General features: G+C 48.7%; 1 protein-coding gene and 1 pseudogene across 6 annotated transcripts; one reads left to right on the forward strand and one right to left on the reverse strand.

Annotated features, from left to right (window-relative positions):
* Nucleotides 1-2111: 2111 nt before the first annotated feature.
* On the forward strand, nt 2112-25870 carry SHISA5 (shisa family member 5). Of its 6 annotated transcripts, none has more exons than XM_061128683.1 (6): nt 2112-2285; nt 5610-5766; nt 18170-18259; nt 24165-24280; nt 24433-24609; nt 24691-25870. In XM_061128683.1, exons 1-6 carry the CDS (start codon nt 2216-2218, stop codon nt 24768-24770), a joined length of 690 nt encoding a protein of 229 aa, XP_060984666.1. In that variant the 5' UTR covers nt 2112-2215; the 3' UTR covers nt 24771-25870. The 6 variants fall into 6 exon arrangements, with proteins under 6 accessions (XP_060984666.1, XP_060984665.1, XP_060984667.1 ...); XM_061128682.1 differs by having other exon boundaries at nt 18170-18240; nt 24092-24280; XM_061128684.1 differs by having other exon boundaries at nt 18170-18220.
* On the reverse strand, nt 9690-9790 carry LOC133046319 (U6 spliceosomal RNA; annotated as a pseudogene).
* Nucleotides 25871-25880: the final 10 nt, after the last annotated feature.

A 25880-nucleotide genomic window follows, 5' to 3' on the forward strand; every position in this document is an offset into this window, starting at 1 on the left:
TGGGCTGGTTCTCAGGGGAAAGTGGTCCATGGGCTAGAGGAGATCCTTTATTTCCTTTTCCAGTTGTTATCAAGCATCCGCTGTGTGCACGGCCCTGTGCTGGATAACAAGACATAGTCCCAGCCTCACTTAGCCCCCAAAGTAGCAGAAGACACCCACATAACCCCAAGGTGTGGTGCTGGGCTGGGGGTCACAAGGGCTGTGGGAACACCTAGGGGAGTCCTAACCCAGACTTGGCATCTCCAGAGGCTTCTTAGAGGAGGAGCTGTTTAAGCTGGGAGCCAGGGAGGGTGGGGGAATGTGCGTGGTGGATGCAGACAGCAGGGAGGCACACGGAGCCCCAGTCAGTGCAGGAACTGAAATCGGGACTCTGTCTTAGGAGCTGTGGGCTTCCCAGGTGGCTCAGTGGTAAAGAATCCACCTGCCAATGCAGGAGACCTGGGTTCGATCCCTGGGTTGGGAAGATCCCCTAGAGAATAAAATGGCAACCCACTCCAGTATCCTATCCTGGGAAATCCCATGGATACTGTGACGGGCTACAATCCATGGGGTCACAGAGTCAAGACACGACTGAGTGACTAACACTTTCACATGGTCAAGCTAGGTCCACAAATTAGTGTTTTTTTTTTTTTTTTTTTTTGGCTGTTCTGGGTCTTCGTTGCCGTGCGGGATTTTCTCTTGTGGAGAGAAGGGGCTGCTCGCTAGTTCTGGTTCTCACTGTTGTGGAGTGTGCTTCCCTGGTGGCTCAGACTGGAAAGAATCTGCCTGCAATGCAGGTGGCCCCAGGTTGGATCCCTGTGTTGGAAAGTTCCCCTGGAGGAGGGCTTGACAACCCACTCCAGTGTTCTTGCCTGGAGAATTCTATGGACAGAGGAGCCTGACAGGGTCACAAACAAGTCGGGCACGACTGAGCGACCAACACTTTTCACTTGTGGAGCCTGGGCTCTAGAGCACAGGCTCAGTAGTTGTAGGGCACGGGCTTAGTTGCTCCGCAGCCTGTGAGATCTTCCCAGATCAGGGATCAGACTGGTGCCTCCTGCATCGTGGGTGGCTTCTTTACTGCCGAGCCACCAGGGAAGGCCCTCAGCAAAGTGTTTTCAAAGGCCAGGTGAAGGACAGGATCGCAGGACATGTCATCAGCACATGTGCAGTTCGGATTGATGGACGGTGAGGTAACAGGGTGGCATCACAGGTGTTAACCATCCTGGGGCTACCTGGGCCTGATCATTAAGTAGTTACTTTTTTCCATTTGGTGGTAGTTTTAGCAACTATAAAACAACTCAGGAAATGTGGATCAGATAGTATTATCTAGGAACTTCTGAGAGGAGCTACGCAGCAGAGGACATGGGGAAGAGGTCTGTCCTGGGAAGTCCCCTTAGGGTCCTGTTCCTTTCCATCCTAACCCACAATGAGGGGGTGGTCAGCCGGGGCCCCACTTCAGGGTGCCCTGTGAGAGCCCAGTGCTCTGGCAGCCCCCAAGGATTTGGGCCAGCTGGCCCAACCCCGAGCCAGGTGTGTCTGGAAGCATCTAGTTCCTTTCCCTTAGGCCGAGCCAGTCTTGCCCTGAGGCAGGGGTGAGCCTGCCTGGCATCAGGGTAAGGAGACCTCCGGGATAGGGGTGTCACCCCAGGAGGCAGGGCGATGGAGTGTCCTCAGAGATGGGGTCCCCCAGAAGCCTCCGAACTAGGCTTTCAGAAGGGAACCTGTGTCTGTTAGGCGCCTACTGTGTGCGGAGGTCTGCTCCGGGCGCTGTCGCGGTCCCACTCGGTCCTCAGGTACCTCCCGAGGACCGAGGATGTCCGGGCAGGTGGGGAACCCGAGGGGCGGGGAGGGGCTCCATCCCGGCTTAGCCTGCAGCACCCAATGGGCACTCAAGTGTTGGGAAGCTGATCCCCGCGAAGACCCCTCTCCGGACCCGAGGGCGGAGGCCGGGATGGGAGCGCACAAGGGCCCCCGAGAGAATCGAAGGCAACTTGGGTGGTCGCCTGCGTCCGGGAGCCTGTCCCCAGAGGGGCCGACACCGGACGCGTCCCTGGCCCCGAGGCTGGGAGGCGCGTCCGCTTCCCCTCCTCCCGTCCCTCCTCTCCCCCCCGGGCGGGGTTCCCGGAACGGCCGGGGCGGGGCGAGGAAGCCTGCGGCCGCGCGGGTCGCTAAGATTTGCGGCTACACCGGGACGTCTGTTGGTCCGTCCGTCCGTCCCCCTGCGCTCCCAGCCATGGCCGCGCCGGCCCCCGCGCCCCGCATCCTGCTGCTCTTGCTGTTGTTGCTCCCGGCGCCTGAGGGAGGTGAGTGTTGGCGGGTGGCGGGGAGTTCGTCCCGGGCAGGCAGGGGAGGCGGCCATGTCCGCGCCGTCCCTGGTTGCAAGCCCAGGCGGCGCCGTCCCCCCAGTGACCCCAACGGAGCCTCATAACCCCGAGGCAGTGTGCGGACCCCACGACTGGTCTCTCCCCACCCCAGCCTCCCTCCCGCCTGCACTGACATTGCCCAGACATCTGGGCATCTGCCGTCATTGTTCTGCCCTGGCGTGGTGGTGGTGGTCGTGGCTGGGGGGAGGTCTGTCCTCTAGGGTCCCAAGGGCTTGCGTTCTCAGAGGCTGGCGTGGGATTTCCTGCTTGGCCTTAGCGAGGGTTGGTGGCCGCAGGGAGGCTGGGCCCCTGCATCTGAGGCCTTCCTTGGCCTCGGTTTATTCGTTGGGAGCCTCCACCTTCTGCCTCCATTGGCCTGGCGGTCCTGGAGACCGCTCAGGCTGGCCCCCAAGGTTGGATGAGACACTTAGCTCTTGTAGGTTGATTGTAGACTGATGAATCCTGGCCGGTGGAGGCCCAGCTGGGGAACTTTTAAGGGTAGGGAAATAGAAGAGTGCCCTCCCCCTGCCCCACCCGTCTTCCTAGGAGGCTTAAGATCCTTCTGGGGTGGGTGTTGTTCTCCAAGGGAAGGACTTTATTTCCTGGGGACTGGGATGAATCTGGAGGGCTTGGGGTGAGAAGTTCCAGTGAGGACTGGAGACTCTGGTTCAGAGTGTCTGGGGATCAGAAGAACATTTGTGTCATGGACTTTTGGCTCAAACACTCAACCTGTCTGTGTCTTCAGGCCCAGCTTAGAAGCTTGGGCTGGGCTGTGGCTGTAAAGTCTATAAAAGGAGGTAGGTCTCCTGAGCTACCCAGTAGGTTGGGCTGTGCTGGCCATACCTGCTGCCAGGTGGAAGGCTGGCTAGGTTGGGCCTGTTGGTGGTCCCACCCTCTGCCCTGCAGCTTTGCCCAGAGCACCACCTACTATCTAGTTGTGCCTTCTCAAGGAGGTCAGTCAATGCCTCTGTCTTTGGACCTTGCTCCACCAGTGGCCCCAGGGTGCTTGATACTGTTGGGATGGAAAGAATTCCTCTTCTTGCCCTGTAGGTTCTTTGGCTGGTTTAATAATTACATTGATGTTAAGACAGATGAACAGGAGAAAAATAAAAGTTGAACTACATGTATACCTCTGGTATGCATGAGAGACCCAAGGAGACTGAGTAACTCGCTCAAATGGTGGAATAGGTCTTCCCTGTCGCTCAAATGGTAAAGAGTCTGCCTGCAATGCAGGAGACCCAGGTTTGATTCCCAAGGAAACTGAGTAACTCACTCAAATGGTGGAATAGGTCTTCCCTGTAGCTCAAACGGTAGAGTCTGCCTGCAATGCAGGAGACCCAGGTTCGATTCCTGGTTGGGAAGATCCTCTGGAGAAGGGAATGGTGATCCACTCCGTATTGTTGCCTGGAGAATCCAATGGACGGAGGAAGGAGCCTGGCGGGCTACAGTCCATGGGGTCACAAAGAGTCGGACATGACTGAGTGACTGACACTACCAGTGTACCTCCGGTATGCATGGGAGACCCAAGGAAACAGTAACTTGCCCAAATGGTAGAAGCCCTCACCTTGAATGCTGTCTTGAACTAAAGGCCAAAGTGGATATTGGGAGTCATGAGGAAAAACCCAGTAAAGAAGGGTAAAATTGTTACACAGATTTAAATCTATGCCTGCAGCCTTGATAGGGTCTGTACCCTCTTCCTAGTATGGCAGTGAGTTGTTGCTTAGTTTCTTTGTGACTCCCATGGACTGTGGCCCGCCAGGCCCCTCTGTCCATGGGATTTCCCAGGCAAGAATACTGGAGTGGGTTGCCATTTCCTTCTCCAGAGGAGCTTCCCTGCAATTGCAGGTGGATTCTTTACCACTGAGCCACAGGGTAATCTCCCTTACAAATGGAGATTTCCTTTATACTTGCAAATATCTATTACAAAAGCGTAACTCCTACTCAGTTTTCAGAGCTTCTCCTTTGTCTACAATTTCTTAAAAATAAACTGTGGAAAATCATCCTTAGCCCAAGGAGGAATGTTTGGGAGTGACAAATACACCAACCAGGCTGGGTCTCCAGATGCTGCCCGCTGCCCTGGGGGTATGGTCAGACAGGGTTCTTAGAGTTCCATTGCTTTCTACCTCAGGGCTTATCATCAGGACCATCCCCAGTCTACCATAGTTGTCTGGGCCTTGCTGGGCTGGGTGTTCCATTTAGGGTCTGTCAGGGAAGCATCCAGGACCATTCTCTCCTGCTAGTGGACACCAGATCTGTGCTGAAGTAGCCTAAGGGTACGTGGGAACATTTGGCTGTAGCAGCTTCCTGGAAGTCTGCAAACTTTGTGGTCTGTTTCCACACCTGTCAGCCAGGTGTACTTATATCCCACCTCTGGCTAAGAGCCGTGTGATGGTTCTGGGGCTCCACATGGTGCCCTCGCCTCAGAGCTCTGGCTGCTGGGGGCACGGATGTTTCCTAGCTGCCTGCTGCGGGCCCAGCAGCAGTGCTGGGACACGACCCGGACACTTCTGTGGTGGGAGTGACTGTGGCCGATGGTGAACTGGTCGGGAGACAGCCTGCTGTAAGGCGATGGTCTGTGAGGGCTGGCCCCTGCAGTCGGAGTGTCTAGCCGGGGCCGAGGCTGCCACGGCTGAGCGGTGGGGACAGGACGTGAGGATTAAGAACAACTCAGCCCACTCTGTGCTTCCAGGGCAGGGGGCGTGGGTTTGAACCCTGGTCGGGGAAGTAAGATCCCACATGCCATGTGGCACGGCCAAAAAGAAGAGGAAGAAGAAAATGGGTCAGTCTAGTGCCTGGTCCCCAAGTACATGGGAGGGACTGCTGTGTGGGGGTGTGACTTCTGGGCTTGGGTGGCTCCCGTAGAAGGGGACATGGAGGAAGACCTCGAAGGGTAAGTTGATTTGAAGGGGGAGGATGGGGTGACCTTCAAGGTCCTTTGCAGTCTGGATGCTGCTTTGTGGAGCCTGGGCTTGATCCCCTGGCTTGAGGCTGAGGAGGGGCCGAGTCGGACCCGAATGTAGAAAGTTCACCATCCCATCTGGAGGTCCAGTGCACTGATGGGAGAGGGACGGGGCCCAGGTGGACACCTCTGCTGTGGTCCACAGGAGAGGGCGAGGCTGGTTGGGGCATTGGCCAGAGGATGCTGTGGAGGCGGCCCGGCTGCCCAGGCCTGCTGGCCTTGTTGGGGAAGGGGCGGTGTGGGCTGGGACAGGGCTGAAGGCTGGCCCCGTGGCCACGGGTGAACAGTGTTTTTATGTGTTCCAGCCCATAGTCAGCTGTGTATGACTTCTCGTGGGCGCAAGGTTGACCCTTGGGTCTGTCCTGTTTTCTGCTGCGGCAGCTGTTACGACCAGTACTGTTGCTCGGATGTGCTGAAGCAGGTTGTGTGGATGGGGGAAGATTGCCGTTCTCCGGAGGCCAGGTGAGTGCACCTGAGGTCACGAGGTGGGCGGCCTGAGCCTGCCCCTCCAGCCTTTCAGTCCTCTCGGGATGATGGTGGAGCACTCGCTGGACTCCCCCGGACCTTCTGTTCCTGTGATCCCTTGCGCCTCTCCCCCAGCCTTGAGTGCTGAGCCAGTTTCTCAGGGGGCGGTGGCCTCAGCCACCCCTGTGGCTTACCCCTGGGTGTGTACCAACATGTCCTCAGGATGGGCCCCTTGGCGCGAGTGTACCGCGCAGTGTGTGCATGCACCTGGCGGGGGTTGTATGTGATCTGTGCAGGTCTCCCGTTGTGGACCCTGGAGGGCACTGTGCACGGGTGTGTATCCCACTGTGGGCCATACCTGTGTCCACTTGCCATGGCCCATGGGTTTAAGCATCTGGGGTTTAAACTGTTTTGTAGGCTGGAACCAAGGGGTCCCATGTGTGTCTTCCTTTGCCATTCTGTGTGTTTCTTGTATTTGGCCCCAGAGAGTTGAGGTGGTCACACTCCTCAGCTCATGGCAAGTGATCATCATTGGTTTGGACAAGTCCAAACCCCCACCATCTTGCACATCTTATTTTAATCATCCATGACCATTGCACTCCCTTCTTATTCCGTAGGCAACCAGTCAGTCTGTTGTGTTCTTTCGTTTGTGTGTGTTGCAAAGTTTATATTCTGTGGGTAAAATGAACCCCCTTACTTTTTATTCCAAATTTTTATTTTTTTATTTTTGGCTGTGCTGGGCTTTCGTTGCTGTGCACGGGCCTTTTTTTTTAGCTGCGGTGAGTGGGGGCTACTCTCTAGTTGCAGTGTGAAGGCTTCCCAGTCTGGTGGCTTCTCTTGTTGCAGAGCATGGGCTCTAGGGCATGGGGGCTTCAGTAGTTGGGATTCCTGGGCTCTAGAGCAAAGACCCAATAGTTGTGGTACACAGGCTTAGTTGCTCTGAGGCATGGGGAATCTTCCCAGACCAGGGATCGAACCTGTGTCCCCTGCATTGGCAGGTGAATTCTTATCCACTGCACCACCAGGGAAAAGGACTGCAAAATCTATTCTGATAGCTTTAAAAAACAGGAAGATTTATTCCATTAAAGTTTAAGGTAATCATTGGATTTCTGGGATTGTATTCAATATTTGCTATCTTATTTTGTGCTTTATATTTGTCTCCTCTGTTCTAAACTTCTTTCTTTCTCACTTACGGTATTGCCTTTTTTTTTTTAATTCCCTTTTTTCTTCTACTGTTGACTTCTTTTTCAATTTGTATGCTTTCATTGTTTTTTTCTTGCCTTATCACACTGGTCAGAATCTCCAGTACAATGATGAAAAAAATGAGAACAACAACAAAAAGTAATAACAGACATCCTTGTCTTGTTCTCAATTTTAGGGAGAAAGCATTCATTATTAGGTATGTTAGCTGTAGTCTTTCCATACCTGCCCTTTGTCAGGTTGAGGAGGTTCCTTTCTGTTCCTAGTTTCCTTGGAGTTTTAATCATAAAGTGAGTTTGAATTTCATTAAATATTTTCCTGCATCTTTAGAGATAATTAGATGAGTTTTCTATTTTTATTCTGTTAATATGGTAAATTACATTCATCTCATTCTTAAGAAGTATTTTCTCTGAGCTGGATTTAAGTTGATGGTTATTTTCTGTGGCTTCCATTATGATATCTTGCCTTCCCAACCAGGGATCTAACCTGCTCCCTCTGCGTTGGTAGGTGAAGTCTTAACCACTGGACTGCTAGGGAAGTCCCTAGATTTCTTTTTATTTATGCTATTGTGGATTTGGTGAGCTTTTTAAATCTGTGGTTTAGCGTCTTTCATTAGTTCTAGAAAATTCTCTGCTACTCTTCAATATTAGCCTTCCTTCTTCTCCTTTCCTTCTGGAACTCCATTTAGACATGCTGCATCTTCTACTCCAGTGTTCACATCACCTAGTCTGTCTCTTCCATATTTTTGTTTCTGTGCTGCGTTCCAGATTATATCTTCTAACCTTTTAGTTAATTTAATTCTTCATATATGTTTAATCTGCTATTAAACTCATTCCTGGAGGTTTTTTTTATTCTGTTGTGTTGTAACATAAAATTCACATGTAGAAAAGTGCATTAAAATAAACGTACAGCTCAATGATTTATCATAAAGCAAATATCTGCATAACCACTATTCAGGTTAAGACAGCAGAAGCCCCCCTGAGCTCACTCTCAATCACTGTCTCTTATCCCTCTAAGATTGTGTTGATTCTAACTGTTATATAGCCTTGCTTTTCTTTAGAGTTATAATACCCAAATATGCATCTCTAAGTTCTACAGCTTAGTTTTTTTTTTTTTAATGTTTATTTTTATTTTATTTATTTGTCTGCATCAGGTCTTGGTTGGCTGGATGTTAGTTGCACCACAAGGGATCTTTTTATGCGACTTGCAGACTCTTAGTTGCGGCATGTGGGATCTGGTTCCCTGACCAGGGATCACACTCAGGCTTCCTGCGTTAGGAGCGTGGAGTCTTAGCTACTGGACCACCAGGGAAGTCCCTATAGTTTAGTTTTTTAATTGGGGTTGGAGGCAGTATATATCATACGTTCATAAACGTACAGAAATAGAAAGCATACAGCTCAGTGAATTATTGAAAATTTTTTTTCCATTTATTTTTATTAGTTGGAGGCTAATTACTTTACAATATTGTAGTGGTTTTTGTCATACATTGACATGAATCAGCCATGGATTTACATGTATTCCCCATCCTGATCCCCCCTCCCACCTCCCTCTCCACCCGATCCCTCTGGGTCTTCCCAGTGCACCAGGCCTGAGCACTTGTCTCATGCATCCAACCTGGGCTGGTGATCTGTTTCACCCTAGATAATATACATGTTTTGATGCTGTTCTCTCGAAACATCCCACCCTCGCCTTCTCCCACAGAGTCCAAAAGTCTGTTCTGTACATCTGTGTCTCTTTTTCTGTTTTGCATATAGGGTTATCGTTACCATCTTTCTAAATTCCATATATATGTGTTAGTATACTGTATTGGTCTTTATCTTTCTGGCTTACTTCACTCTGTATAATGGGCTCCAGTTTTATTCATCTCATTAGAACTGATTCAAATGAAATTCTTTTTAACGGCTGAGTAATATTCCATGGTGTATATGTACCACAGCTTCCTTATCCATTCATCTGCTGATGGGCATCTAGGTTGCTTCCCTGTCCTGGCTATTATAAACAGTGCTGTGATGAACATTGGGGTGCACGTGTCTCTTTCAGATCTGGTTTCCTCGGTGTGTATGCCCAGGAGTGGGATTGCTGGGTCATATGGCAGTTCTATTTCCAGTTTTTTAAGAAATCTCCACACTGTCCTCCATAGTGGCTGTACTAGTTTGCATTCCCACCAACAGTGTAAGAGGGTTCCCTTTTCTCCACACCCTCTCCAGCATTTATTGCTTGTAGACTTTTGGATAGCAGCCATCCTGACTGGCATGTAATGGTACCTCATTGTGGTTTTGATTTGCATTTCTCTGATAATGAGTGATGTTGAGCATCTTTTCATGTGTTTGTTAGCCATCTGTATGTCTTCTTTGGAGAAATGTCTGTTTAGTTCTTTGGCCCATTTTTTGATTGGGTCATTTATTTTTCTGGAATTGAGCTGCAGGAGTTGCTTGTATATTTTTGAGATTAATCCTTTGTCTGTTGCTTCGTTTGCTATTATTTTCTCCCAATCTGAGGGCTGTCTTTTCACCTTGATTGTAGTTTCCTTTGTTGTGCAAACGCTTTTAAGTTTCATTAGGTCCCATTTGTTTTTTTTTGCTTTTATTTCCAATATTCTGGGAGGTGGGTCATAGAGGATCCCGCTGTGATTTATGTCGGAGAGTGTTTTGCCTATGTTCTCCTCTAGGAGTTTTATAGTTTCTGGTCTTACATTTAGATCTTTAATCCATTTTGAGTTTATTTTTGTGTATGGTGTTAGAAAGTGTTCTAGTTTCATTCTTCCATGCTAATCTTCTCTGTATCGTTCCAATTTTAGTATATGTGCAGCTGAAGCGAGCACGAATTATTGAAATTTAAACACATTCAACTCCATGAAACCACCACCTGTCTGGGGCAAGAATTAACACATCATGGCATCTTGGAAACCCCCTCAGATTACTTCCTAATCACTATGCCCTCTGTTATCCCCAAGCGTAACCATTTAACTGCTCTGTTACTCAACACACACAGACATACACGTGACATCATACATCTATTTCTTATCTGGTTTCTTTCACCATGTGAGTTTCATCCATACTGTGTTGTTTGTTCATTTCCATTGGTATATGTGAAGTTTTTATGTCACAGTTGATCCATTGTAATGTTGGTGGACATCTGGATTGTTTCTTTTTTGGGGAGGGGTGTTGCAAATAATGCAGCTGTGAGCATCTTTGTACATATCTTTTGGTGCACATATATGCATTTCTGTTATTTTTAAAATAATTTTTATTCATTCATTAATTTTTTTCGCTGTGCTGGGTCTTCCTTGCTGTGTGGACTTTTGATTTGGCAGGTAAATTCTTTGCCACTGAGCCACTACAGAAGCCCCTGTATGCTTTAAGTATGCATAGTAGTAGTTGTATAAGTAAGTAGAGATCGTTTCATTTTCTAATACATTATTGACTAGAGACGTATCAATATGTTTTTAGAAAATGATACAATCACTATGTGAAGTTGTTGGAGCTTAAAATTGATCAAGGGTTTATTATATGACTTAGGACTGTTGTTACCATTCACATTTCGCTTTGTTTTTGTTCCAACCTGTGTATATTATAAACACAAAGTTATTACTGTGAAATTTTCAAAACTGACACATCACAAAATTTTCAGTGAAGAAGAATTTTTCAGTGAATTTTATAAAGATACTTTCTCTGATTGTCTGAGCAACATATATACTATAGTGTCTCAGAAAATGATAGTTCTGTCACTCTACAATGACAGGTTTGCTACAGATTGAGTATCCACATGTGTAGATGTCTCTAGGCTCTCTATTACATTATGTTGACTGTCCTTGGGCTAAAGCAGACTTATAATTACTGTGTCTTTATATTACGCTTTGATATTCTTCAATATTGTCTTAGTTATTTTTAGTCTTTTGTATTTCCATGTAAATTTTAGAATCAGCTTCTCAAGAAAACCAGCTTAGATTGCATTGATCTATAGACTGTTTTTGTGAATTGACTTTTTACTTGATTGAGTTTTCCAGTCCATCAGCATAGCATATCTGTCCATGTATTTAGGTTTTTTTTTTTTTTGTTTATTCATTTTTTCTTGTTTTGTTTGGCAGCTCAGTGTGGCTTGTGAGATCATAGTTCCCAACCAGGGATTGAACCCAAGTCCTTGGCAGTGAAGGCATGGAGTCCTAACCACTGGAATGTCAGGGAATTCCTGGTTTCTGCTCTTTTGATAGTGATGCTAAGAACCTTCTTTTATAAATCTCTGGTGCCTTTTAAAAGGAATATCTTTCTTCTGGGGAAATATCTAGGAGTAGAAATCCTGAGGCACTGGGTGCATGTGTTCAGTTTTGACAGATACATCCAGCACTTGTTACCATTTACACTCCTACCAGCCAGATGAGAGCGGTCAGATTTGCTCCACACCCTCTCCAAACTTGGTACTGTAAATGTTTCTTTAAAAATTGAGGTATAAGTACATAAATGCTTCATTTGAATTAAGTTTTAATAAATGTATACTTCTTATATTTGACACTTTAGTTAAGATACTGTTTAGTTGCTAAGTCATGTCTGACTCTTTGTGACCCCATGGACAGTAGCCTATCAGGCTCCTCTGAGCGTGGGATTCTCCAGGCAAGAATATTGGAATAGGTTGCCATTTCCTTTTCCAGGAGATCTTCCCAACCCAGGGATCGAACCTGCGTCTCCTGCATTGGCAGGCGGATTCTTTACCACTGAGCCACCAGGGCACCAGGCAATAAGATACAGATTATTGCTGATTCCTAGAAAGGTTCAATTTCTGTAGTTTTGATGACTGGGCAGTCATATTTCATTGTGTTGTTTTCTTTTAAGATTTTGTTTTTTTGGGACTTCCCTGGTGCGCCAGTGGTTAAGAATTTGCCTTCCAATACTGGGGGTGCGGCCTTGATCCCTGGTTGGGGAACTAAGATCCCCCACGTTGCGGGGTGACTAAGCCTGTGTGCTACAACTAGGACCTGACGTGGCCATATAAATGAAAACTTTTTAAAAAGATTTCAGCCTTTTGAAATTTACTGAGACTCATTTTATGGCTTCATATCCTGAGTGTTTCAGATATATTCTGCAGTTGTTAAGTGTACTCTTTATAAGTGTCAGTTAGGTCAAGTTGTTGATAATAGTGTTTAGATCTTTTTTATCCTTATCACGTTTTGTTATTCTTGCTTTGTTGATTACCAAGAGACTACAGATACGTTTATTCTTTTAGTTCTATCAGTATTTGCTTCAAGGTCTAAGACTTTGTTATTAGGTGCATACTTATCTAGGATTGTTTTCACTTTCTGATGAATTGTTCATTTTATTATGTGTGATACTCCCTTTATCTCTTGGAATACTATAAACCTCAAAGACAGTATTTTATTCCCTTTCTTTCTTTTTTAAATTTTATTATAATTGATTTACAACGTTATGTTAGTTTCAGGTTTTCAGCAAAGTGATTCAGTTATACATATACATATGTACATTCTTTTCCAGATTATTTACCCATATGGGTTATTACAGAATATTGAGTAGAGTTGCATGTCCTTGTTGGTTATCTGTTTTATATGTAGTCATGTGTATATGTTAATCTTGAGCTCCTAATTTGTTCTTCCCACCCTGATTTCCCCTTTGGTACCATAAGTTTGTTTTTGAAATCTGTGAGTCTGTTTGTTTTGTATAAAAGTTCATTTAGGTTGTTTCCATGTCTTGGTATTAATAAATAGTGCTGCAGTGAGCATTGGGGTCCATGTATTTTTTCGAATTATGGGTTTTTCCAGATATATACCCATGAGAGGGATTGCTGGATCATATAGTAGTTCTGTTTTTAGTTTTTTAAGGAACCTCCATACTGTTCTCCGTAGTGGTTGTCCCAATTTACATTCCCATCAACAGTGTAGGAGGGTTCCCTTTTCGTCACACCCTCTCCAACATTTATTGTTGGTAGACTATTTTTTGGGCCATGGGGCATGTGAGATCTTAGTTTCCTGACCAGAGATTGAACCTGTGCCCCTGCAGTGGAAATGCAGAGCCCTCACCCCTAGACCGTCAAGAGAGTCCCCCAAGTTATTAATTCCATGTTGTTTTTGGCCATACTACACAGCATGTGGAACTTCCCTACCCAGGGATAGAACCTATGACCTCTCCCGTGGAAGCCTGCGGTCAACTACTAGAACACCAGGGAAGTCCCTAGACCTTTTGATGATGCCCATTCTGACTGGTGTGAGGTGATACCTTGTAGTTTTGATTTGCATTTCTCTTTGATGTTGAGCATCTTCTCATGTGCTTTTTGGCTATCTGTATGTCTTCTTTGGAGAAATGTAGAATTTTTTTCATGGTTATCTAAAAAAAATTTTTTTTTTACAAAAAAAAATTTTTTTATACAATTTTTAAAGGTTACTTTCCATTAATAGTTATTACAAAATATTGGTTATATTCCCCATGTTGTACAATACAACCTTGAGCCTATCTTACACGCAGTAGTTTGTACTCCCACACTTGCACCCCTAAGGTGCCCCTCATCCCTCTCCCCGCTGGTAATTCCTACTTTGTTCTTTGTATCTGTGAGTCTGATGCTCTTTTGCTGTATCCACTAGTTTGTTGTATTTTTTTAGATTCTGCATATAAGTGATATCCTATAGTATTTGACTTTCTTTGACTTATTTCACTTAGCATAATGCTGTCCAAGTCCATCCATGGTACTGTAAATGGCAAAATTTCATTCTGTTATGGCTGAGTAGTATTCCATTGTGTACATGTATGTGTGTGTGTATGTATACCCATACGTGCACACATGTATATACACATACCACATCTTCATCCATTCATCTGTGGATGGACACTGGTTGCTTCTATACCTTAGCAATTGTAAATAATGCTGCTATGAACATTGGGATGCATGTATCTTTTTAAATTAGTGTTTTGGGTTGTTTTTTTTTAATGGACAAAGTTCTTATTACTTATTTTTGGCCACGCCATGCAGATCATAGTTCCCTCACCAGGGTTCCAATCCAGGTCCCCTGCAGTAGAAATGCAGAGTCCGAACCACTGGACTACCAGGGAATTCCCAGTAAATTTGTCATTGATGCTGCTAAGGCATGTCAGTCATGTCCAACTCTGTACGACCCCATAGATGGCAGCCCACCAGGCTCCCCCATCACTGGGATTCTCCAGGCAAGAGTACTGGAGTGGGTTGCCATTGCCTTCTCCTTTTTTTTTTTTTTTTTTTTAATGTATACCCAGGAGTAGAATTGCTGAGTCATATGTTAGTTCTGTTTTCAGGATTTTTGTTTGTTTGTTTTGTCTATGCCGAGTAGCATGCAAGATCTTAGTTCCCCAGCCAGGGGTAGAACCCCAGTCCTTAGCAGTGAGAGCCTCAAGTCGTAACGTCTAGACTGCCAGGGAATTCCCTATTTTTAATTTTGTGAGAAACCTCCATACTGTTTACCACAGTGGTTACACCAATTCACATTCCCAGCAATAGGGCCAAAGAGTTCCCTTTTCTCCGTATCCTTGCCAACATTTTTTATTTGTGTTCTTTTTGATGATAGCTGTCTGGACTGGTATGAGGCAATATGTCATTGTGGTTTTGATTTGCATCTCCCAAAGACAGTATTTTAATTGTCTTTTTTGCCTTTATCAGTATATTTATTTTCTCTTCCTTCATGTTTAAGTTTCATCTGAGACATATTCCTTCTACCTTTCATACAGGTAGACTGGTGTCAAATTTTCTCGGCTTTTGTTTGTTTGAAAATGTCTTTGTTTTACATTCCTTCTTAAAGGATATTTTTCCTGGTATGGATTACTAGGTTGGAAGGTATAAACTTTCAGCAAAGTTCAGCATTTTGAAACTTTCATTCCATTGTCTTCTAACGTCTGTTGTTTCTGTTGAGAAATCAGATAGTGGTTTATTATTGCTCCTTGGCCAGTGGCATGTCTTTTCTCTAATTTTTAAGTTTTTCTCTTCATGTTTGGTTTTCGCGTTTTACTGTGCTATACCTAGGTGTGTTTTTCTTTGAATTTTTGCTGCTTGGGGCTTAAGATATTTCTGAAATCTGGCTTGGTTTTGTGTTTGTTTTCCCCCAGTTTTGGAAAATTTGCAGCCATTGTCTTTTTTTGTTGTATCATTTTTGCTAGGAGAAAAATAATTTTAATAGCATGCATCCCTCTTTTTAAAGATTGCTTCTACTCCATTTTCACATTTCTCCCTCTGGGGCTTTAGTTACACATATGTAAGACGTTTTCTACCGCTGTTTTTCGTATTTCACCTACTGTCTTCTCTATGTACATTTACCATCTTTTTGTGTCTCTAGGATTTAGTGTATATATATATATATATATATATATATTTGTTTGGGCCTGTCTTCTAGTTGATTAATTATATTTTGAGCTGTCTAATAAATTACTGATTTTTGCATGATTTTTTAGTTCTGGAGTTTTTATTTCATTTTTGTTTCCAGTTCTCCTAAACTGCTGCATTTTTTTTCCTTTGATCTTGAACAAAGGTCAGAGTCTGACAGCGTCCATATTCGGAACCCCTGTGGGTATTTCTGCTGTCAGTTGTTTCTGTTGTTTTATGTTGCCTAGTATTGTAGTGTTCCTGGAAATCACCAGTTGTGTGCCAGACATTGTATTTGGAGAATGAATTATAGTCATTTGGAGCTCAGGACTTCCTCCAGCAACGACTGATAACTGCTTTTGCCAGGGACACGAGCACTCTAAGGTCATCTTGTCCTGGTTGCAGAGACTGAGATGAGTAGAAGCCGAGCTCCTTGCTGAGTTTCTCCTTGGTGTTCAGGACCTCAGTGGTTAAGAATCTGCCAGCCACTGATTCATGTCAATGTATGGCCAAAACCACCGCAATGTTATAAAATGATTAGCCTCCAATTAAAATAAATAAACTGGAAAAAAAAAAAAAAAACCCAAAAGAAAGGCAGAATAGAATGAGTAAGCATGTGAAACTTTGGGCCAGATACAGAATTTATATGGAACAGAGAAAAATTTTGACTTACGATCTAAAATATAAAATTATCTTAAAGGCATTTAAAATAAAATTTGAATTAGTAATTAAACAAATTTAAACTGTAAGTATGTTAGACCTCAATAAAATAGTTTTTTTAAAAGACAAAAAAAAAGAAAAAAGAGAATCTGCCTGCCCCTGCAGGACATGAGAATGCAATCCCAGGAGGATCCCCAAGAGTAGGAAATGGCAACCCACTCCAGTCTTCTTGCCTAGAGAATTGCCCTTCTGAAATAGGCTGGTGCCCCTAGGAGAAAGGGGGCTTTAGATGCCAGGCCCACCTCCATGGAGTCTCTTCCCACTCTGCCCCTCCCCCCACCCCACCTTGGTGTGCCTTACTCTGTTATTGCTGGCCAAAGCCTGCACACTGATTTTTTTGAAAATATTTTTCCTTAGCTTTACTTGTCCTTTAAATTTAGTAGTATATAGTTGTTCCTAATTCTCTTGAATTTTTCTGTTTGTTTCTTGACTTTTTTTTTTTTTGAGAATTTTCAAAAACATACAAAAGCAGAGAGAATAATAACCCCATATATCCATTGCTTGCCCCCATGGTTAGCCAATACTCTGCTGCTAATGTTCCACATACCTCCTACTACTTTTATTTCCGGGGTGCTTTTAAAACTAATCCCAGACATGAAAACGTCTCATTAAATGTTAGTGTTTTTTTCCTATCAGTACAAGTGAATCCTTTATTACTATTGTTTTTTTAAAATAATTATTTATTTGATAGCATTGGGTTTTAGTTCCATCACGCATGATCTTTTGTTGTGGTGTGTGGGCTCTGTAGTTGTCGTGTGTACTTAGGCTGAGTTGCCCACCATGGCCTATGGGATCCTAGTTCCCCGCCCAGGGATCAGACCCATGTCCTGTGCATTCCCAGGCAGATTCTTAACCACCGGGCCACCAGGGAAGTCCCAAATGAGTCCTTTAAAAAGAAATATGATCATATATCTAGAATACACTTGGCACAATTACCAGCAGTTCATTAATAGCTTTTAATACTAGTCTTCAGTTGCCTCCACTTGTTTCCCAAATGCTTTTTTTGCAGATGGTTTGTTCAGTTCAAAGTTACTATTATTTTTTGGGGGGGATGGATCTTAGTTCCTCTACTAAGGATTGAACCCCGGGCCACAGCAGTGGAAATGCCAAGTCGTAACCACTGGACCGCCAGGAAATTTCCAGTTACTACTTCTTAAAAGCCCTGTTGTCCTTTTTGTTATTTACCTCTTTTCATTCTGTACTTTTGTCTTCTTGCATCTTTTCTCCTTTTCTTAGTCTTGCCAGAGGTCCACCAGCTTTGGTTCTGTTCATCTTCTCTGTTATTTTCTGTGGCTACTATTCTCTTTGATTTCACACTTATCTTTATTAATTCCTTCCTAATTTTGGGAGTTTGTTCTGTTACGTTTTCCCTACCTTCTTTAGTTTCCTACTATATCACTATCAAAGCTATACACTTCCTTCTAAGAATTCTTTATCTGTGTTTCACCAGTTTTGATCAGTGGTGTTTTTATTTTCATTTGGTTTTACAGATTTCTCAATATCGTCTATGATTTCTTACTTAAGCCACAGCTCTTCTGTTGTTGTAATGTGTTGGTTTCTCAAGAGTTTTTGTTTTATTTTTAGCATTTTGTTTTTAACTTTATGACGTGGGTCTTTTGTTACTGATTTATAACTTCATCCCATTGTAGTTGGAGAAAATAATTTGTATGATAGCTATCTTTTCAGATCTCTTGAGACTGGTTTTGTGGCCTTGTATGTGTTAGTATTTAGTCACTCAGTGATGTCCAACTCTTTGGGATCCCATGGGCGGTAGCCCACCAGGCTCCTCTGTCCATGGGGATTCTCCAGGCAAGAATACTAGAGTGGGTTGGCATTTCCTTCTCCAGGGTTCTTCCCAACCCGGGGATTGAACCTGGGCCTCCTGGATTGCAGGACGGATGTTTTTACTGTCTGAGCCACCTGGGTGGTCTCTCCTAGAGAATGTCCCATGTGTGCTTTAGAGGGATGTGTGGCTTTGTAGCCTGAAATCCTGGTATGTGTGGTATCTGTCCTCTGGAGGCCACCAGGGCCCCACCTTTCTGGCCCATTATGGGGTTGGCTTTCGTGCATGTTCTGTGTGTGTGCTAAGGTTGTGTTTGTTCCTGGTGTGTTGGGTGGGGTGCAGGTGGTTAATTGTGAGATTTCCTCTTTGCAGTGTTCTCACCGATGAGTTCGACTCCAGCTTCAACAACGACCCCATGCCCAAGTACGTGACCTGCAGGCTCGGTACATCTTCCTGGCAGAGGTGACGGGGTGGGGGGCTCAAGAGGGCTGCGGGGACTGGGGTGGCACAGAGTCGTTGGGCTATGGTCCCGGAGAAGCTGTTGCCATGTCTGAGCTCCAGGACCTTTGATCCTTGTGTCGGGAAGTTGTCTTCATCATTGTGCTGGGGATTGGGGTGACTGGTTGACAATTGAAATGCTGAGGGTGGAGGTTCACATTGACCTTGGTGATAGTTTGGGCTGTAGGTGTAAGTGATGGGAAGGGGGTGACCGTGATGGGGACGATAGTGGCAAAAGGTGATAGTGATCAGGTGGTGGCGGCAGGGAAGAGGTCTTGGGGGCTACAAGGCTGAGTGTGTGGTGATGGTACCGTGGTGGTGGGGATAGAGTGATGATGAATGATGGTGGCCATGTGGTACTGGGGCAGGCGTGCATGTTCGTGTTGATGGTGGAGAGGTTGATGGTAATGGGTGCTATGGTGGCGTGTAGTGGGGTGACAGGCAGATGTATGATAGTTGGACATGATGGTGGTGATGGGGGACAGTGGCAGGGAGGTGTTGGCGTCATGGTGGCAGTGGTGATGGTGAGGGGCAGTGATGGTGCAGGGTGCATAGCAATGGGGTGATAAAGTTTGGTAAAGATGCTGCGATAACGGATAGTGCACCACGTCACGTCTCGGTCTGACATCCAGCCAGTGTGGGCCTCTTCTTGGGGGGGCACCAGGGAGGGCTCCAGGCAGTGCTGGGGTCTGAATGGCGTTTCACGATGAAGACCATCACTTCCTGGAGGACAACAGGAACAGGTGGGGCGGGTGTGGCAGGCAGTGTGGGAGGCAGCCGTGGTTTCCTGGTCTGGCCAGAGGGAGGCTGGGCTGGCGGGGTGGGGTGGGGCTGCCTGCTGAGGGGAGCAGCTGGGGGAGGGGCCAGGGTGGGCCCTGCTCTCTGCCCTGCTCGGGGATCCAGCACAGAGGACGAATGGGGTTCGCATGAAGGGCTTGGGTTTGGGTGGGATCGAGTGTGTTGAGGGTCAGTGACATTTGAAGAATGGCTATAGGAGGCGCTGAGAGAGCGGGTTCGGAGAAGGGCAGTAGAGACTAAGGTGGCCTGGTTGGTGAGTGAGCGTTGGGCTCTGTGTAAGAAATGTGGATTCCACATTGCAAATCAAGGTCCCCTGGGAGCAGAGGAGATGTGGGTTCCTGGGGGCAGCTCGTGGGCACCCTCCCTGCCCTCCTCGAGGTGCCGGAGCCCTGCAGCCTCCCCACCGGGCCATCTTGCCCGTCCGCCGGGAGTGTGGACCCTTCTCACCTCTCTGGGCCTTCTTCCCATCCTGCCCCGTCTCTCCTCTGCTTCTGAGCAGAGCCCCAGAGTAGCGTCCAGTGCCTGCCTTATAGGGTTGAGGCTCCAGGAGCAGGTACTAGGAGGTGGAGGGATGGAGTCACGTCTCCTTTGGGTGTCCCCTTGACCACCCTTCAGGGCCCCAGGGGGCCACCCTCTCGGGTGAGCATTGGTGTGCTGCCTCCTCGGCCGGGGGCACCGTTGATCATCCACTGGCGCGATGGTTCCTTGCTGGGGTCCAGCCCTGTTTGGAAGCTTCCCCGAATGTTCCACAGTGGAAGGACCCGATGTGCTGAGGGGTTCTGGGCCAACTCCACCCTCTCCCCACCTCTGCCCCCTCCTTCTTCATTCTTGGACTGTCCCCACCCCGGCTCTTCCTCTGGGCGACTTCCTGGGTTCCCCAAGAACAAGGCAGCAGGTCAGAGCACAGCAGAGCAGTTGGGACTCCATCTGCCTTCAGAACCTAGGCTCTCGGTGTTCCCCACAGAGCGGACGTTATCGGAGGGTCTTCCTGCCACTTTCGCAGGTGACTCCCATCCTGCCCTGCTGATGCTCGGTGGCTGGTCCATATGGTCCCCCTGACCCCTGAGCTTTCTTGGTTCCCTGCCACGGTCCTTTTGGGTCCTGATGTCATTGTCCCTTCCCAGCTCCTTTCACTCACAGGATCATCCAGCAGGAATGGTGTGTTTTGAAGCACCGGAGCGGTGGAAACTCTGGCTGCGGGCCCCAGGCCTGGTTCACTGCTGACCCTCCATGCCGGCTCTGCCGTGACAATGCAGCGGGAAGGCAGGGAGGTCTGGTCGCTGAGGTGTGGGCATGGCCAGCCTGTGTTAGTTCTTGGCCCTCAGCGCACCATCCCTGCAGTTCTTCCACCCACCGGGTCACGGTCACGTGCTGCCTGGCCAGTGTGGCGGTGGGAATGCTGGCGTCCAGCTCCAGAGACGGCCCTTTCGCTGCCGGGACGATGGGGGTCTTTGGCCTCCTAGGGACCGTCCTGTTCAGCCCTGCTGCAAGCTCTTTGCCTGGGCTGTTGCTTCTCTGACCTTCTGTCTCTCCTGCCTAGGCTGACTCTTGCCTTCTGAACTTGACCTTTGGACTCCTTGACCTGGGGGGTAGCCCCAGCCTTTTGGAGGTGTGATTCTGTTTGAATGGTGGCCTGTTGGGGCCACAGATCCCTGCCCCACTGTGCAGCCGCCCCTCATATATTGCTGTTCCTCCCGGCATCTGGCCTGCTGCCCTACTCGGTGCCGCCCACGGGATCCCTGAGTGAGTTGACTCACTTGTCAGATACTTTCTGAGCACCTGCTGTCTCGGCCAGGCACTGGAGACACAGTGATGGTCCAGGGCTGGTGCAGTCTGTGCCTCCATGAATCCATAGGCTGGGGACAAGTTGCACGGTAATCCAGTGCTCACACAAAGAAGTGTGTGTTGATAAACTGAAGTAGACAGGCAATTGATTCTATAAGAGCATTTATCAAGGAGTCTGACCTTTTCTGCATGGTCAGGGGCGGTGTCCTGGAGGCAGTGATGTTTTGATCTGAGATGTGAAAAGTGGCCAAGAATGAATTGTATAGGGGTGGGAGGAAGAGAAGAGCAGACGGGGTGGTTTTGTAGGAGGAACTGACTGTATGAAGGCCCTGAAGGAGGACAGAGCCCACAGTGCTTCCAAAAGCTAACAGGAGGACTTCCTGGCAGCCTAGTGGTAAAGACTGCGCGTCCAGTGCAGGGGGCACAGGTTCAGTCCTTCATCAGGGAACTAAGATCGCACCTGCGATATGGCACAGCCAAAAAGAAAAAGCTAAAAGGAGAGTGATGTGGCTGGAGCATACAGGAGGGAGGGTGGGAGTCCCCCGGGCCACACAGGGAGTTGCATTTTATTTAGATTTTTTAAAAATTAATTTTATTTATTTATTTATTTCTGGCTGTGCCTGGTCTTCGTTGCTGCTCAGGCTTTTCTCTAGTTGTGGTGCACGGGCTTCTCATCGCAGTGGCTTCTCTTGTTGTGGAGCTCGGGCTCTGGGGCACATGGGCTTCAGTAGTGGCTCCTGGGCTCTAGGGCACAGGCTCAATAGTGGTGGTGCATGGGCTTCGTTGCTCCATGGCATGTGGGGTCTTCCTGGATCAGGGATCCAACCTGTGTCTCCTGCATTGGCAGGCAGATTCTTTACCACTGAGCCACCAGGAAAGCCCTTTATTTAGACTTTTAAAGATTCACATTTGCTTTATTGTGTTACTCTCTGATGAGACAAATGCTAGATTTTTTTCCCTCTCTTATCACACTATTTTATATATTAGTTATTAGGGTTAGTCACTCAGTCATGTCTGACTCTTTGTGACCCCGTGGACTGTAGCCCACCAGGCTCCTCTGTCCATGGGGTTCTCCAGGCAAAAATACTGGAGTGGGTTGCACATACCCGCCTCCGGGGGATCTTCCTGACCCAGGGATCAAACCCGGGCCTCCTGCATTGCAGGCAGATTCTTTACCGTCTGATTCACCAGGGAAGTCCATTATATATATATATGTATATGTATGTATACATACACACACATTACACAGAGTTTACAAAGAAATTATAAAGCAAATTGCTGCATGATCCCAGGAGCTCCAGGAGCCATATTAGTCTCTTGAGCAGGAGCGACAAGATCAGACATGACAGGCTGGCCAAGGGGACCTGGGTAGGTAGGTTCAGGTTCTGGCAGATTTGAGGCCTGGAGCACGCACTGGTGGGAGAAGAGGAGCTGAGGGGACTGGCCAGCAGGCTCTGGGTCTGCTGATGGGCTGATGGCTGAAGGTACCCATTGAGTGGATGGCTGGAACGGGGCTGGTGGGCTGAGCCAGGTGGAGCAGGAGTGTGGTTGGGGACCCCGTGGACAGTGGGGTGGGGAGGCTGCTCCGGAAGACAGCCGAGCTCTTCCCTCCCCAGTCCTGGCCCCAGTTTGGAGAGCAGCTGGGGCATCCACCGCACTGTGTCTTTAAGAGGCTCCGCGTCTGTCCTTCCTGCCTCTGACGTCAGGGCCAGGGAGTGCCGAGGAGATTCGCTTTACTTTTCCTGGAAAGGGGAGGAGATTGAAACTGAGTGGCCTCAGGATGGAATGGGGAAGCCCCCGGGGTGCTGGAGGCCCCTGATTGAAAGCGGAGACTAACATGGGGTGAGCTTGGGTGCTGTACCGTGCATCAGAGACAGACTAAAGAGAGGCAGAGAGTGGGAGAGAGAGAGATTAGAGATTGGTGGTGGTGGCTCTGCAGTCATGTGCCATTGATTGCGCTTCTGCGTGTGTGTCTGTGTCTGCTTCTGCATCCTTGGTCAGCAGAGGGTCTGGGAGGAGCTTGTGGTGAAGGGCAGTTACAGGCCCCTCTGCTTAGGCAGGCGGCACCTCCTGACTCCCACGGTTCCTGTGTTGGGGCCTTGGTCTGGGTCTCACAGTGATCAGTGGCTCCTGTTTTATGAATGCAGTTGGGTATTTTGAGTCTGGGGTGTGGAGGGTCTGTCTTTAGTCCATCCCAAAGCTGTGACGTCAGCTGGCCTATGAGATGGAAGGCCCTCCACCCAGGGCGGGGAAGTGGGGGGACCTTCCCCTCAGCCTTTCCCCCAGGCCTCAGGGGAGCCTACAGCTCACAGCTCACCAAGCCCCTTCCATGTTTTAATGGAACAACTGGTTGGTGCAGTCCTTTTACTGGAAGGAATACTGCTTGGCCTCTGGGAACAAGGGAGGACACCAGGGGGCTGTGACTGCTCTTGAGAGTCGGCTTTGGTGAACTTCCTGCCCAGGGCCAGCCTTCTCAGGTGGCAGACTCTCCACTCAGGCCTGGGCCTTGCGTAGGCAGGGAGGCCTCCTCTCGCCTGGCTCTTGGTTGACCCACCTGCCTGCCCCTCTGGTTGGAGCGAGGGTGTATGAGGACATCTGGCACGGTGATTGGCATCCTTCAGGCTCACTGTTACTCCGGGGGCCTGCAGCCATACCACTCCCCACCGTCCTGGCCATACTGGCCTCCCTGCTCCTGGAAACTTCTCCCTGTGATTCATTACCTGTGTTTCCTGAGTCATTTTCCCTTCAACCCTTGCCTCCTGTAATGGTCTGTGGGCTCCCAGAGGCCATGAGCTGGTCTGTCTCGCCCACGTCTGAGTTTTGCATTCAAGCCACACAAGGCCTGGCTGGTGGTGGGTACTGGGTGTGCATGTGCTGCTGGCTCGGTGGCGGCGGACAAGACGTGTGTATGGGGGAAGGCACCTGAAGAGCCCTTTCCCAAGCTCCTGAGGGGCATCCCAGGGGCAGCCACGGTCAACCCCATATACTTGAGGAAACACTTGAGGGGTGAAACAGGTTCAAGCTCCACACCCCAGAAGTGGCTTTATCTGTGTTGCCCAGTCTCCTCCGGCTAGAGGGGTGCTGTCTGGGAGTGGGTGTGGTGTGTGCTGCTGGTCCTGGGTAGGGGCGAGAGGCCCTGGATCTTGACTGGCTTTATTTAGGTTCTCTTTTTTTGGCCGTGTGCGGCATGTGGGATCTTCGTTCCCTGACTAGGGATCGAACCCATGCCTCCGGTAGCGGAAGTGTGGAGTCTCAGCCACTGGAGCATTGACTGGCTTTCTGTCAGGTTTGGCACAGTGATCGCCATTGGGGTGACCCTCTTTGTGATCGCTGTGGTCACCGTCATCGTCTGCTGCACCTGCTCCTGCTGCTGTTTGTACAAGATGTGCCGCCGACCGAGTCGTAAGCATCTCCCTCCCCTCTGCCCCACAGTGACCCCTTGGGGTCAGGTACAGACCCCGGGTGGTGGTGGTGGGTTTACCAGGGCCCTGACTGGCCTGAGCTGGAGGGAGTGGTGGCCAGCCTGGTGGTCCTGACTGGGGCTTTCTTTGCAGCGGTTGTGACCACCACCACGGCCACCACGGTGATGCACGCCCCTTACTTGCAACCGCCCAGCTACCCTGGACCAACATACCAGGGCTACCACTCTGTGGTCCCCCAGCTGGGGATGCCAACAGCACCCTACCCGACCCAGCCCATGGGCCCCCCCGCCTACCACGAGACGATGGCTGGTGAGTATGCCTGCCGACTCCCGCCGTGCCTGACCCCCTGCAGCCATGACCACAGCTAACTGGTGTCCTCTCCGTTTTCAGGAGGTGCAGCCCTTCCCTACCCTGCCAGCCAGCCTCCTTATAATCCAGCCTACATGGAGCCCCCGAAGGCAGTCCCCTGAGCACGCCCTGGCATCTCTGGCCACCAGCTCATCTGTCCTGTGTGTGTGAATGGGTGTGCGGGTGCGGGCCTCTTCTCCCCGGACGTGGTGTGTGTGTCCCGTTTGTACCTGAGGCTTCTGGTGATGGTGACGAGGGGTGCGGGAAGCAGTCCATGTCTGAGTTGCCGGGACCATGCTGTGCTCCCCTCCTCACTTGAGATTATGCTGCCTGGAACCCCAAAGAACGGTTCTTTTCCAGCCACCCCAGCGAGACCTGGGGCCGGAGCAGGGATGCTTGTCGTGCTGGGACAGCACAGCTTTTGTGCGGGCAGGATGCCCCCGTCCTCCGGTTTCTGTGGCATGACTAGCCGTGGCACGAGGCCGGGGCTTGTCCCCAGGTTTGTCTTTGAAGCACCAGAGCCACGGTGTGGGCTAGTGGGTGAGGCTGAGGACCTGGCTGCAGGTGGGTCTTGACCTTTCCCGTGGCTCCTACAGCCTGGGCTGTTCCCCGTGGAGGGTGGGTGGCCGCCTGATTATCTGAACGCCTCAGGTGGAGCCCCACCCTTCCTGAAAACTATCTTCCTGGATCCTTCTTGCACCCTTCCTGGGACCACCTGGAGGCCCACACTTACCCATGGTTCTGGTTGCCCCGGTTGGCCCTGGCCCCTTTCACAGGTGGACAGGGCAGCCTCTGACCACTTATCCACTCAGGTGTCCTCCCTGCAGTGTTTTTATTTTACTTTTAGCTAAATATTTTACCTTGTTTTCTGTTTCAAAATGTGTGCAATGGTTGCTGTGAGGCTGAAACCGTTGGGTTAGAGGGAGACTTCCCCAGAGAGGAGAGGGACTCAGAGTCCCTGCTTCCCCATCACCAGCCTCACAGACTACCCGGCTGCTGGACCCCAGGCCTAGGTATGTCCTGGCAGCGGGGACACCTGGGCCAAGGTGTCGTCTGGACCAAAGGTGGAGGGGACCCTGAGGGGGCTCCTGTGACCTAGACACATACCTCGGTGTTCCCCACCCCTCTGTTCGTGTCTTACCACGTCGTAGGTCGGGACCTCTTAATGTGTTTTGGAGTCTCGGGTCTGCACCCTTGTTTGTAATAAATGCAGATATTTCGAGCTGTTGCCT

Source organism: Dama dama, chromosome 24 (genome assembly GCF_033118175.1).
Source record: "Dama dama isolate Ldn47 chromosome 24, ASM3311817v1, whole genome shotgun sequence".
Classification (NCBI taxonomy): domain Eukaryota; kingdom Metazoa; phylum Chordata; class Mammalia; order Artiodactyla; family Cervidae; genus Dama; species Dama dama.